Source organism: Pelecanus crispus, chromosome 2 (assembly GCF_030463565.1).
Source record: "Pelecanus crispus isolate bPelCri1 chromosome 2, bPelCri1.pri, whole genome shotgun sequence".
NCBI lineage: Eukaryota > Metazoa > Chordata > Aves > Pelecaniformes > Pelecanidae > Pelecanus > Pelecanus crispus.
The window spans coordinates 116,086,569-116,099,662 of NC_134644.1; the positions used below are offsets into that span (position 1 = coordinate 116,086,569).

General features: G+C 39.0%; 1 protein-coding gene across 1 annotated transcript; it reads right to left on the reverse strand.

Moving 5' to 3' along the window:
* Nucleotides 1-5,715: 5,715 nt before the first annotated feature.
* On the reverse strand, nt 5,716-13,056 carry PSMG2 (proteasome assembly chaperone 2). The gene is made up of 7 exons (XM_075728292.1): nt 12,988-13,056; nt 11,166-11,337; nt 10,348-10,406; nt 9,265-9,383; nt 7,767-7,940; nt 6,446-6,566; nt 5,716-6,017 (listed from the first exon to the last, which is right to left on the reverse strand). The coding sequence occupies exons 1-7, from the start codon at nt 13,054-13,056 to the stop codon at nt 5,925-5,927; spliced, it is 807 nt and encodes a 268-aa protein (XP_075584407.1). The 3' UTR covers nt 5,716-5,924.
* Nucleotides 13,057-13,094: the final 38 nt, after the last annotated feature.

Sequence of the window (13,094 nt, forward strand, 5' to 3'; positions counted from 1 at the left end):
ACCAGCTGCATCGGCATCGTACCTGAAGAGGAACCCAAGAGGAATTACCACCAGTTTTGAAAGCTCATTACCGCTTCCCAACATTTTCTTTTACTTACCGTTCTGCTCTATGTTAAGTTTCTGATTCAAGAAATAAGCTCTGTTCCTTTTCTTTTCTGGCTTACAGCACTTGAAGAATAGCTTCGGTATATTTTTATATCTGTAAAACATGTTTCTGTCTCACAACTTGCTCTGCTAATCAGTTTTTAGACTCCAAGAAATGCCTTGCAATTGTGTCATTTTGAAAACATGTCCGATTGTGGCAAAGATGATGCCTGAAAGCAGCAGTCCAGCCTCCGTCATGAGGGTTTTGGGTTAGCGCTTAGTAGTTGGAGTTGCAACATCAGAGAGCAGATACCACAATTCAGATCTGGGGTTTTTTTTTTTTATTTTTTAAATAACGAGCACTACTACTCTGGGGAATCCTGCCATTTCTTGTGCCACAGGGCTTACTATTTTTCACAATATGTTAAAAAAAAAAAAAAAAATTAGTTTGTGGCCTGTCTGGAATGGTCAAGGCTTCATCTTTACTATCAGTAAGTAGTTTATAACCCAAGATCTAGAGCAGACTGCTGCTCCTTCCTGATTTGGAGAGACAGCTATAGAGTAACTTTTACAGCCTTGAATCTTGGACAAAGGGAAGTCAAGGTATCTTGCTGGTTAAAACCACCGGTCCAACAAACCAAGGCAACGCTGCCATACATGCAAACTCCTTGCTGGAGGACGCAGTAGCTTAACAACCCCTTGTTCTGAGGATCTGTGCACTCTGGAGGGAGACTGCAGCGTGACTGTGTAACCCAGCAATCGGCCAAACTCAGGAGATGAGAAGGCTGATGCAATTTTGAACATGGAGTTCATCATAACTTTAGAGAGCGTGGAAAATTTTAGAAGAGCTCCAAGTGATAAAAATCATAAGAAGAACTTTAAGCCTTTTAACTGCTTGCAAATATTAGATTTCGTACTTCTTGTTAATAGCTGAAGAGAGATGCCAGTAGTGGGAAATAGCTCATGATGGATATAAAAGTCAGTCAGTCCAATGAACAAGAGCAGACAGTAAGACCAAGAAATCTTAACATAATTTTGTATTTTCCATTGCCTGCCTTTCTCACAAACTACTGAAAGATTTAGATGAAAAGGTTAAGAAGCTGTAAAAGAATATCTTAAAGGAAAGGGGGCAGGAAAGTCAGCCTAGCTACTGCTAGTTAACTACATGGTGGCACTTGTAGGTTAAAATACATTAAAGTACTACTTTCTGTTTTCTTAGGGATCTTGCCATTATGTTACAAATCGGAGCTTACCCGATGCCTTGACGTATGATGTATTCTGGCTGAGAGCCAGCGCACAAACAGATTTTCCTCAGATGTGTAACTACTGAAGGAACGGCAGGTTGGTAGGGCAGTGTCTTCTCCCAAACCAAGATTTCAGTCCCGATTCCTGTTAACCTCCGCAGCAGGTTGTTAGCGTGGTGCCTGGCCGCCTGCCGGCCCTGCCTTTCAGTGCACAAATCATCAGGGATTCCCAGCATATCCGTATTTAGAAACACTCACAGAGTGTTAAAGAATCTTGGTTGGCTTGCACTCTTAATTGCATTGTTTTATTTGCAAACAGCTGAAAGAATTGAATTTTTAAGATTTTTTTTTAAAAGTCCTGACATTTGGTTAAAAAAAAAAAAAAAAAAAAGCTGAACTATACATTCTGTCACTAGCCAGCAGATATATTTTCCTAAGATGTTTGTAATGCAAGTACTGGTTTAGCCAAAATGACAACAATAAAAATGACCATGTCTAAGCTATTTGAGAGAATATTTTCATGAGAAATTGCACCTTTATCTGTAGTCAGTAAGAGAAGGAAAGAGAAAACAATTCCCATGCCTCAGGAAAATTCTTAATGCTTCTTTGCTGGGGTCTGGTGGTCAAACGCTCCCTTGCTGTTGCTTCAGAATCCTTGGTTTTCCTCCTCTACCTTTTTATCACTGCTTCTCCTTGTTCCATGCCATACTAATTTTGACTGAAATTTAATCTATGATTGCAGCTGCTTTGATTTAGATTAATACAGTTTTGCAGTTAAATACCTCCTGAACTGTAGCTTCCCAAATGGCACTGTGCATACATCAGACTGCATCCTGATTAATACAGCCAATTAATACAAATTTTTCCTACCTGATTAACCTTCTGTGGATGCTCAAAGCAACACTGCTTGTTGCCCAAGTAAGGTTTTACCCTTCAGATTTTTTTAACGTATCATTTAGAAAGCACAGAAGTTGACTTCAGTATTTCAACTTTTTTTAGTACCTTGTATATTTTACATCTGCACAATATATTCTGGATCTTGAACAAAGTTGGGTGCCTGCGTCAAACAGCTGCAGCAAACCCTGTTTGGGCTTGCTATTTGTATGTCACAAGTTATTTAAACACCAAAGCTTTATACGAATAAACTCCTTACAGTGCAACGCATCTACTCCACAACTTGTTTGCGGTACTGAGCATCATCTAGAACACCAGGTTGCAGATGGCAGAGATATTTAGGAAGTTTACTGCAGCATGGCTGAAGTTCACAGGTGTTAGGATAATGATGCTTGTGAAAAGCCCTAAATGAAGCAGTTAATTTGATCCCAAAGGGACTAAGTACTCAGAGCCAGCTAAATAAAGCTTATACAACCACCGTATTTTAAAAATAAAACACACGCCCCCTGTCCCCAAAACTTAAAAAGCTTGTGCCTGCTGATAATCCCTTTTTTTCCCCACACGAACATCCTGTGACAGTTGGAAAAGCCTCATGGAGCATCTCCAGCGCATATATAACTATTTCCCAATAGCCTTACTCACTGTATCAGCAATACGCAAGCTGTGGTTGAGGGGCTGGCTCTTTGACAGGTACCGTTCAAGTATCTTGCAAGTTGGTGTAACAGAAGACATACCTTCAGGGCTCGTTCTTTACAGTCATTGCAGCTGTAATTATCTGAGCCCTGCACAACTGCAGGAATATTCCCCTGCTTGTCTAGTAGAAGGACCTACACTAAGGTAACATGGAGGTAGGCGTTCATCCCCTTTTCTGACGAATAGTTTTCATCTCAGGAAAGCTTCAAGAAGGTACAGCTGATTTAAACAGCCATCTCCATCACATTGGTTTGCTCAGTGATTCCAACAGAAATCCACAAGTTAAATATTCAGCCCCCTTTAAAAACCACCATTCTGTGTAGCAGCTGTCAGTTCAAAGTACTCTTCTTACCCACATCCATCCACTCTTCTACAATAACAGAGTTTATGTTCTAAGACGAGTGTGTTAAACTGCTACGCCATTCTTTCTTGACCTATTCTCTGGTACATCACCAAAGCCCCAGCTCAAACCAAACATGGTCATTAGACCACGCAGAGGCGTCAGTGCACGGAAGGGAGAACTGAGGATCTCCTACGGCTTCATTCTAAGGTCAGCTTCTGATTTTACTGGTAAATCTTGATACACCCTGCTGGCTTCCAGGTCTAAACTCCAAACCAGGACCATGATCAGCTTCATTTTCTGACTTCTTAGAAGGTCAGATTCTAATCAAGGAAAATGAATACTTGGTTCCAGATTCAGTAGTGCATAAGAACAGGCAGGTAGTTCTTGTGATTTACACAGGACTATGTGCTTAAAGTTAAGAAGTACTCTAAGTGTCTACTGGTTCAAGGCAAAAGTTTTCAACCTGGTTGGCAGACTCAGCTTTCCAAACTAACGTACAGCCGTAAATCATGCTCTCGTAACAGTTACCAAATCTCTCTGTGCTCCCCACTGTCCAGTTACAGGTGATGTTATTACATTCACAGAGAATCTGAGAAACCATCACAACAAAGAATGACATCAGGAAATAGTTGTGTCATTAGTCCTTTCTAAAAATGCAAAATTTGAATAAACTGTATTTGCAAGCATGAAATATCACCATGACGGGATCTATATAAAGGCAGGCTGCAAATGGTTTAGCTTTCCACTTGTCTGTAGAAACTCAAGCTTCTTGTAAAACAACGACAAGGTGATGAGCCAAAATAATAAATCTGTTGGCTCAGAATATTGTGATCTTTTTAGTTATGTTATTTGGTTCAACTTCTGGTTGTAGCTTGCATACCAGTTGTATGCAAGTTGCTTTTTGTTCAGGTTTCTTTGATTCACAATCAGAGGCACATCAGTCATTCCTGAACACTTTAAATCTGTTCATAGCTCTTTTCTTTACACCATAAAGCACGGCATCTTCGTGCATTACTACTGCAAAAGCTTAATATGAGCAAAGGATTACTTTACATTTCTAGCATGGTACTTAGTGTTAAGAAGCATTGGTGTTAACACAATTCAAACCTTTCAAAAAACCCCAAACACCGCAGATGTAATTAAGTAATCGTGAAGCCGTTCCAGTTCTCCTAATGCCAGCAGCAGTTGGTTCACGCTCACATTGTTCTACACACACCTAGGTTTGTGACCGACTCAAATACAGTATTTAATTTGACACTGCCTACATTTTAAGACATTATTTAAGGGTATTTGGACATACAATTATATGAAGCATTTGCTCCACATACCCATTCTCCACGGTTCAGTTTGGCCCTGCATTATCTGCTTCTCCAAAGCAGAGTTAAGACTGGGAAACACTTAAATTTCTTGCTGTTCTGTGGAAAAAGAACGGTAACTGGATATTCATTCAAATATTAGTCCTCTATACAGGTATTTACTAAGATTCTCACCTCAAACTTTCAAAACCCCAAAAAGGTGAACAATATTGCATCCTTTGGGTGATCAGTCGCGTTTGCCGAGTAGTTAGACTGAACTGCTCTTCTTACCAACAGGCACAAGTTTTCAAGCAAAGCTGACTACTGAATTTTATGCCTACACCTCTAACAGATCTCTTCAGGACTGCTGCTGTTCCTTTCCTCATCATTTGTACCACTGGCATGACAATAGCACCAAAACAAACAAACAAACACAATCTATTTAGCAGACTAAATATTTAAAAGTATAGCCTGTATATATGTCATGTCTATTAATTCATAAGCTGTAATGTAGAAATTCTAGGTTTAAAATTACTTTTAAATAAGCTGATGTGACCAGGCACTTCCAAAAGATCAAAACTGAATGCGTAGCTTAGTAATGCAACAAGTACCATTACAAACATTAAACACAGGAACTACCACACAACTAGTGTCTCGGACTAAGCTTATAAAATATACAGATACCAGACTGCCTGCTATCAGGGCAATGTTTTAATTCCTTTATATTTCAGAGCACTGTATTCATCCTCTAATCAGTCTAAGAAAGCTCATCTACCTACAAAGCTTTAGTTTTAGCATCCCTGCAGCCCTTGGAAGCAGAATGGAAATTACACAACGGAAGTAGACCGGAAAAGATAGAACAGGCTGCTAACACTGCTTGCAGTCTCCACAGCACTGGGAAAAGAAGGCAGAACTAGTCACTTCTGAGCTTTGCTTACATCACCAGGAAGGTTTGAAAAAAAGCCAAGATCCACAGTTGACATGGAAGAGTAAAGGTTTATCTTCCTAAGGAAATCTATGCCTGCCCATCAATCCCAAGTTCTTAGCTACATTAAGAAGGTGCACCGTAAGCTTTTCCATAACAATAACACTTAACCAGAGAAAAAGGTTTTTAAAAAAATATTTTATTAGAAAAAAATTCAAACCCAAAGTTATTCAATAAACAACTGTACAAAACATATTTCTTTGGTCAATTTGTGAAAGTTACCTTAATTTCTTTAGCTACTCACATACGTAAAAGGAATTTTTCTTAAATAAAGAATTTATGTACACGACAAATTAAGCTGCTGTTGCTTGGCAATCACTAGGTAATCACCTTCTCAAGGGATGTTTAAGACTGCACACATGACTTACAGAAGAATTCAAAATTGATCAGAAGAGTGCAGGTGGAAGACCGCTGCCAAAAAGTAAGCGCCAAGAACTTGGTATTTTCCATTGTGAAGAAGTATCCGTGGAATTGTTGCTCTGCAACAAAAACACAATAATTCTTTAAGTTTTAAATAATAATGATGTAATTCTACCTCTGGCACACGTATTAAAGTAATGGACAGCATTTCAAGTGTCAATATCATTGTGGGTTGCTTTAGAGAAAAGTACTGGAAGACCAGACTTGATCAAACCTTTACACAACTTTCCCCCGCACCTGTCAAACAAAGGGACTGGGGTTTAGGTTTGTTTTTTCAGGTGGGGAAATTCCCAGTGATGTTTTAATCAAAATGTATCTTTAATTTGGTGTATCCTTGATGACCAAGGGCCAAAACAAACCCAATCCATACATTTTTAACTTTTCCAAAATTCAGCTGAGTAAGATTTTTAATGTTCCAGCTTGAAGAAAAATAAAAATAATGGATGTAAAATACGAAAGCAAGAACTCTAGATCAAACAGCACTTACTTCGCTTTTAATTAGCTGGAGCCATTCATTAAGATAGTTAACAAGAGCAAACGCATCAGGGATGTTGTCCCCTTCTGAGCAGAATTTCAGAAGAACTGCCATTTGGATTCCTTTTGAACAGCTGCAACAAAAATCAGCAGGCATTTCTATTTCTTTTCTAAATCCAGCCCAATTATAGTTATGCATTAAAAGCAACAACAACCTGCATATGGCTTGTTAAAAAACCCAAAACTAAACAAAAAGTAAAAATATATGCATATGTATAGAGATTTTTTTTTCCCTCTCCAGACTTGCTTGGTTGCATTTTCATACTTCATATTCTTTTTCTTATTCTTGAATTTGTTCTTTGCTTTGTGAGGCAGGAATCCCAGGCCATGGAAGAGTTACTCAGGGCCTCTTTTACATACTTAGTTTGCATTTTTCTGCTGGTGGGGCATTCGTACAGATCCTTTGACACAATCACTCCTTATCTTTCTGTGTATTTCAAACAGCAGTTTTGCAGGCTGCATATCACTACTTTACTCACAATATTCCCATTTTTTCATTTAGATATTAAGATTGTTATTATATTTTTTTTTCTAAGGTCCTGGGAGGTCTTTTCTTTTGCATTTGTATATTGTTCCCATATGGAAGTCAGTACAAAGGTGAGCATGATATTAGTAACTCTCCTGCTGTTGGATGCAACAGTTTGGACAAGCATCAAAAACAATAGCTAAAAAAAATAAAAGTGAATTTTCTACTAACGCTTACAAAACAAACACCTTTTGCAGAGCTAACACAGTTTTACCATAATGAGCAAGTACTACTACCCAAAATTCAAAACTCAGACGTGCTTTTGGCACAACTTCTAATGCACGCACTTTTTAACAAAAACTACACACCTAATTGTTTGCTGGCCCTGAAATCTTAACTCCTTCTTAGTGTTTAAAAAAAAAAAAAAAAATTTCTGAACAACTGATGATGGAACTATTTGTCACAGGAGACAGTTTTAGTTAAAGTATCACAGGTACAGAAATCTTACCATTTACAAATTGCGGTTTGCATACAATCAGATACCAGATTAATCACGATCTTAACTGTAAAGGCTTTAGCCCATTCACTTATATTTTTATCATATTTTAACTCTATCATGCAGAATTCCCTATTTTTTCCTCTTAATTATGGGCTTGATCTGGAAGAAGTTCTATTCCTATAAAACCCTATTCTATGAAGAGAGGGGCTTTTCTTTTCCGATAACATAGCAGTTTAAAAAATAAATTTTACCCATGTACTAAAAACAAGACTTCTGATATCTTTCTGAGTTTATCTTTAGGCAACTCACCTCTCAGTAAACAATAGTTTTGTGATGCCACCTCCAGGAATATGTAGAACTTTTTCTGTATCATTTATTCCAGGGTAAGCCGCTACTTTTTCCATTTCCTTCCAGTTTAGCTCCTGCATAAGGCTTCCAACTGCTTTCTCAAGATCAGGTGTAAGTAGGTAGCGTAGCGGTGTCCTAGAAACAAATCAAGAATACATTCAGTCTGACAATAAAAAGACGCTACCGATGTTATTACTTGTGACAGAAGGAAGCTGCAAGCATTGAGGACCTCACACCTGCAATGAAGAATTGCACTGACATTCCCTTCCTCCTCAAATCAAAGTTAAAAAGTAGTCTGTGGCTTCAAAACAGTACAAACTACTCAACTTTCTACTGCAAGCAGAACTACGGTACCCTCTTTTTAGAGGTTCAAATAACTGGCAAATACCAGATACATAAGCACGTAAATAGGAGAACTGCTTACGCTTGTTAAAATGATTTACAAATAAAATGTGCTTTTTCTTCCTTCAGGTAGGAGGTGATTAAATAAAAGTTGGTTAGGGTAAACTTGGACTTCACTGTGATACAGTATTTTTAATAAGCTTACACTACAAATATCCGCAGACTTCAGTCAAGTCTAAGTATTTTCTGAATGCACTACCCTCACTCTTTAGTGACTCTACTATCAGAATAGTTATTCTCTGGTGCTGGGGGAGGGAGGGGTGTTAAATCACCACAACTTATGACTCAGACTGCATCAACTAACCATCAGTCCTTCTCATGTCATTCCATGTTAGCCGGCCATTCTGCAACTGTATGCAAATATCACTGGTAACTATATCTGGGACGTGCATTCACCTAAACATCCTTTAAGGCCCTACACATGTATACAGCCTGAGGATAACAATTGGTCTTTTGCAAAAATACTGATTTTTGTTTGTTTGTTTTTGTTAAATCACCAATTATGATGTCCTCAATCAGTGAGTAATGCTTGTTTTTTAAAGGGGTAATATCTAATAAAAATACATATAGTCTGAACCTTGCAGTTGCCTCCCAACAAACAAGAATTGATAACTTCCTATAAAAAAAGAATGACAACTTACTATATTAAAGAAAAGCTTCAAAATGCAGAATAATGAAGAAGAGGTAAGAAACTAACCAATATTCTAATGAACTGTTAAAAATCTAACCTGTGACCTGTATGTTAGCAGCTAATCCCTGACATTGCTTGCAGCCACAAGAAATTAAGAAGTTAAAACTGAGGCTCTGTTGCCTGACAGTGCAGACCAAGTGCAATTTACTTACAGCTTATTATTTGCTCAGTTCGACAGTAGTAACTAACAATGTTCAGAGACTAACCCTGTATAACATAATACTTCATATACTATTAAAACATTTTATGACCTATGTACACAGCAAAGCAAAAGAACCCTACCAAAAGTACTCAGCAGAGGGAAATATGTCAGTTTGTCAAAAAGAACAGAAACGTTACTTAGGTCTTTTAATGATGCAAACATACCCAAGAAGTTGCTCGTCATCACGCTGGTATGCATGGCTGCTAGACAGAAGAACAACTCTGGCACATTTGCTGCTTTTCACCCAAGAAAGCAGTGTTTGACAGAATGGCCTGTACTTGTTCTTTATGCAAAGACAGAGGAAAAAAAAGTAAAAAATATATTGTGTCCTTAAAAAAAAGCCAAAAGCCAACAATACTAGGTGTTACATAGAACGTTCAGTGGTGATGTACGTTTTTCTTCATATCCATTTAGTCTTCAGCTTCAGATATATTTTTAAAAAGCAGAGGACCGCTCTGGTTGTTTAATCAAAACTACATGTATAATGATAAAAATTAGCATTAAGACCATGTTAACAACAGCTGTACCACCTGTTTGTGTGCCATTAATACCAATGGAAAAAGCTTTGGACTAAGATGGGACGATAGGATCACACAGTATTTTTTCCACACTTTGAACTGCTAAAAACCGCAGCACAAATTTTTTTCTGGTGTGGCGCTCTGCTTATTTTAAATTACAGCTACTGTCCAGTTAATGAGTAATTCTAAATTCTTCATTTTTTTGTACATAATGAATGCAGTTTAAATGAATATAGAACACTATGAAATAACTGGAGTGACATAAAAAATTAAGCTGTTACAATAAAAGACAAACACACAAAGACAGTAAGTGTAAAGAGAAAAAAAAAAAAGAAATGGACAAACTCCAGACCATTTCGTGTTTTCAAGGCTGTTAACTAAGGACATATTTAGACTAAAATCTACCAACGCAGGTGGGCTGTTCTGAGGCTTTGAAAAACAAAACAAAACCTCAACTCTCAATGAATGCAGAAGTCAGTTTTTGTTAGTTAAAATTGTATCAACTGCAGAATGCGTTATAGCACAAAGTAGGAAAATATGTTACTCTTTTTCAGTCTGTGTGTTTGGGTTTGTTTTTTTTTTTTTTAAAACCAAAATGTTTTCTAATGTGGCACAGTTCCATAGTTTTGCTTATTTAGTCTTAAAATTGACCCAGGCCACTTAAACTAGTTGCCAGCAGAACTATTCAAACTGAATAGTGAAGTAAGAACAATCAATGAATGTACATACCTTTATAAAAGGTGATCTGATCTGTAGAACCACAAGTTTCTTTGAAGGTAATGAATACACTACAAGAAGAAATAATTAAGTTTTGTAAGAAGAAAGCAAGAAAGAAATCTGGGTCTAGAAGTATCCAGATTTATCCAATTTATAAACCTCAGGATAGTAAACCTTTCCGCTATCAATTCATATGGGAAAGCCTGGCAATATCCACTTGTCATAAATTCAAAGGGTTGAATGTAGAAAAACATATGAAGATCTGCCTCCTGTAATGATTCTGACAATCTCTTTATGCAGCTTTGCAAAGATTGACAGATTATTCTGAGATTTCCACGATTTAAGAGGGGGGAAAAAAAGCTGAAATATCAATAATCAATATAGGGAAAGAAACTAAGAATTTGAAGGGGGAAGAGGGAGAAACACCACATAAGGAAAAAGGCAAACATAGGTGGGAAGGAAGAAGAGAAGATAAATATCCTTCTACACCAGTAATTCAGCTTGCATTCCAGCAGTTTACTCTAAGTCAGTCCACACTTCATGTTGCTTTGCATTAAAACCTCAGAGAGTTTTGGCTGTGCTGCAATATGGTTGAAATGCAACATTTCTTATTGGTTTCATATGCCAAATTGGTTATCCAAAATAACAAGAGCAACAGTTTCTTCTGTGAAGTGTAAATACATTCTCATCTATAAGGTACTGAAGTTGCCATTACTAACCTTAGTTTAAACATTGTTCACATAAGCAAAACCTAACAACAACAAAAAAGGTAAATGTAACACCCTTGCACCTTATGCAGCTTGCAAATACCTTCAGCATTCAATACCTACCTTCAGCATTTATACTCAGCTCCATTGAGTTATCTTCTGCTGTTGCATATGGATTATTTCCAACCATTGGCACCAGGCAATCAGTGTAGAAGTAACCAACTTTAGTCATGCCGAGCGTGGAAATCACTAGATCTGTTGCCAGTTGACCAACATTTCCCACTGACACTGCTGGCTAAAGTAACAGAAGTTACTGATTTACAGTGTGCTTTACGGACAATACAATATGCTCTTCAAATACTGGAAGTTTAAACGACTTAAATTCTGGTCAAGCATGATTTTTAAAAGTGGCTGCTCATTCTCCGACAAAGGTGACTATTTCTTAACCAATTACTAATGCAGAGTTTGGTCCCTGTCCCACAAAAAACATCCCGGCCACTTCTATGAATAATCCTGTCTCGTCGTAAACTTAAACAAAGGCTTGGAGACTTGTCTTCTCCCTCTATTTTTTTGGATACAGAATAGAGAAAAGTCACTCAAACGACTGATGCCGAGATTGGCAGGCATCAAGTGACACCTAATGGTAATGTTGATATTACACATTAAACCTATAAATCTCAGTTTGACTCGTATACAAGAGTAGATTGTTTTTCATCTTTTAAGGGTGAAAATACTAAAGGTCATCTTGGATTCATTTCATAGGAATTGCCATGGGTTATCACCAATCGAGGCAGATACTGACCTAATCTGATGGCATAGAAACTCAAGAGTTTGTCTTCCACTACCAGTTTCCATAGAAGGACACAACGGTAAAATTTTCAGCTGCTTCCCTCTAATTTATAAGCAAGTCCGTGCCTACGAATTGCTGTTGCTACCAACCGTGGAAACACCGAATTTGATGCTGATAAGCCCATGGCGAAAGAGGACGTAACAGCACTTACAGACTGTCATTACAAACTGGCTGGTATTCAGCAGCCTGTTACTGCCAGACAAAGAAAAGACCAGTGATCTATTTCCTGTGGCTAGTCAGCTGATCTGCAATGACTTCCCGTGCAGCCTGCAGAGTCATCCCAGGCCGTGCAGCCCTCCATGAAAGGTGATGGGGTTACCTTTGAGTAATACAGTAAAGGGACTCACTAGTAGGAAAAACAATGGTTTGCAACTTCGCAGCCTGCACTGGAACTCTTACCCCAGAATAATCAATGTAACCTCAAGATAGGTTACCTTCAATTGATTTCATACCATGTATGAAGATGATTAAAACACTTCCTAAAACAATTCTAATCGGAGTTTACCTATGGCGTAAATGAGCAATTTTTCATTAAAAACATGTATACATTGCATCGAAATGAAAAAAAACCAAACCACTTTTATTTCCCGTGCCAACCCACAGCTACTGCAAATTTTGCAAGAGGACATAAACGCTATTTTAATTTTAGAGCGCAGGCATATAGCTATAGCTCAGCACACAGAGCTTAGCTTGACATGAGCAGAAAACGGGGGCGGGGGGCGAGGAGGGAGAAATTGATGGGAACGGAAAAGCCCGCCTTAAGCTCTGCTGGAAAGAGCTCTGGGAAGGACTCCTGCAACCCCCACTCTTTTACTCGACAAAACACCCGGTACACGCACGGGCACAGCAACCGTCTGCCCAGCGCCTCTCCGCAGGCAGGTACCCAGGGGGGACCCCCGGGCAAGGGGGGGAGAGAGACCAAAGCGCCCCGGCCCTCCTGCCCCAGGGGCGAGCCAGGGAGACAAGCCCGCACCCCACAGAGCGGGGAGAAGCCCTCAGCACCCAGCCCCCCTCTAGCCCGCTCCGGGCTGCCCCGTCGGGCCGGCGCCCCCTCAAGCCCACCGAGGGCGGGGTGGAAGCAGGAGCACGACCTACCATCAGCAGAGTGAAGCCTTTAAAGTCGGAGCTGGCGGAAGCCCCGCCACGGTCGCAAGGAATAAACATGCCGGCCGGGGAAGAAGGCGGCGGCGGTGATGGCGGCG

Bases quoted from the DNA above. Each gene is read 5' to 3' on its own strand.
- PSMG2 (XM_075728292.1), bottom strand. From the start codon at position 13,056: ATGTTTATTCCTTGCGACCGTGGCGGGGCTTCCGCCAGCTCCGACTTT. The intron at 9,384-10,347 runs GTATGTACATTC...CTTTGCATAAAG, and splicing joins TCAGATCACCTTTTATAAAG to AACAAGTACAGGCCATTCTG. The intron at 6,018-6,445 runs GTAAGTGCTGTT...TTTTTGTTGCAG, and splicing joins TCCAGCTAATTAAAAGCGAA to AGCAACAATTCCACGGATAC.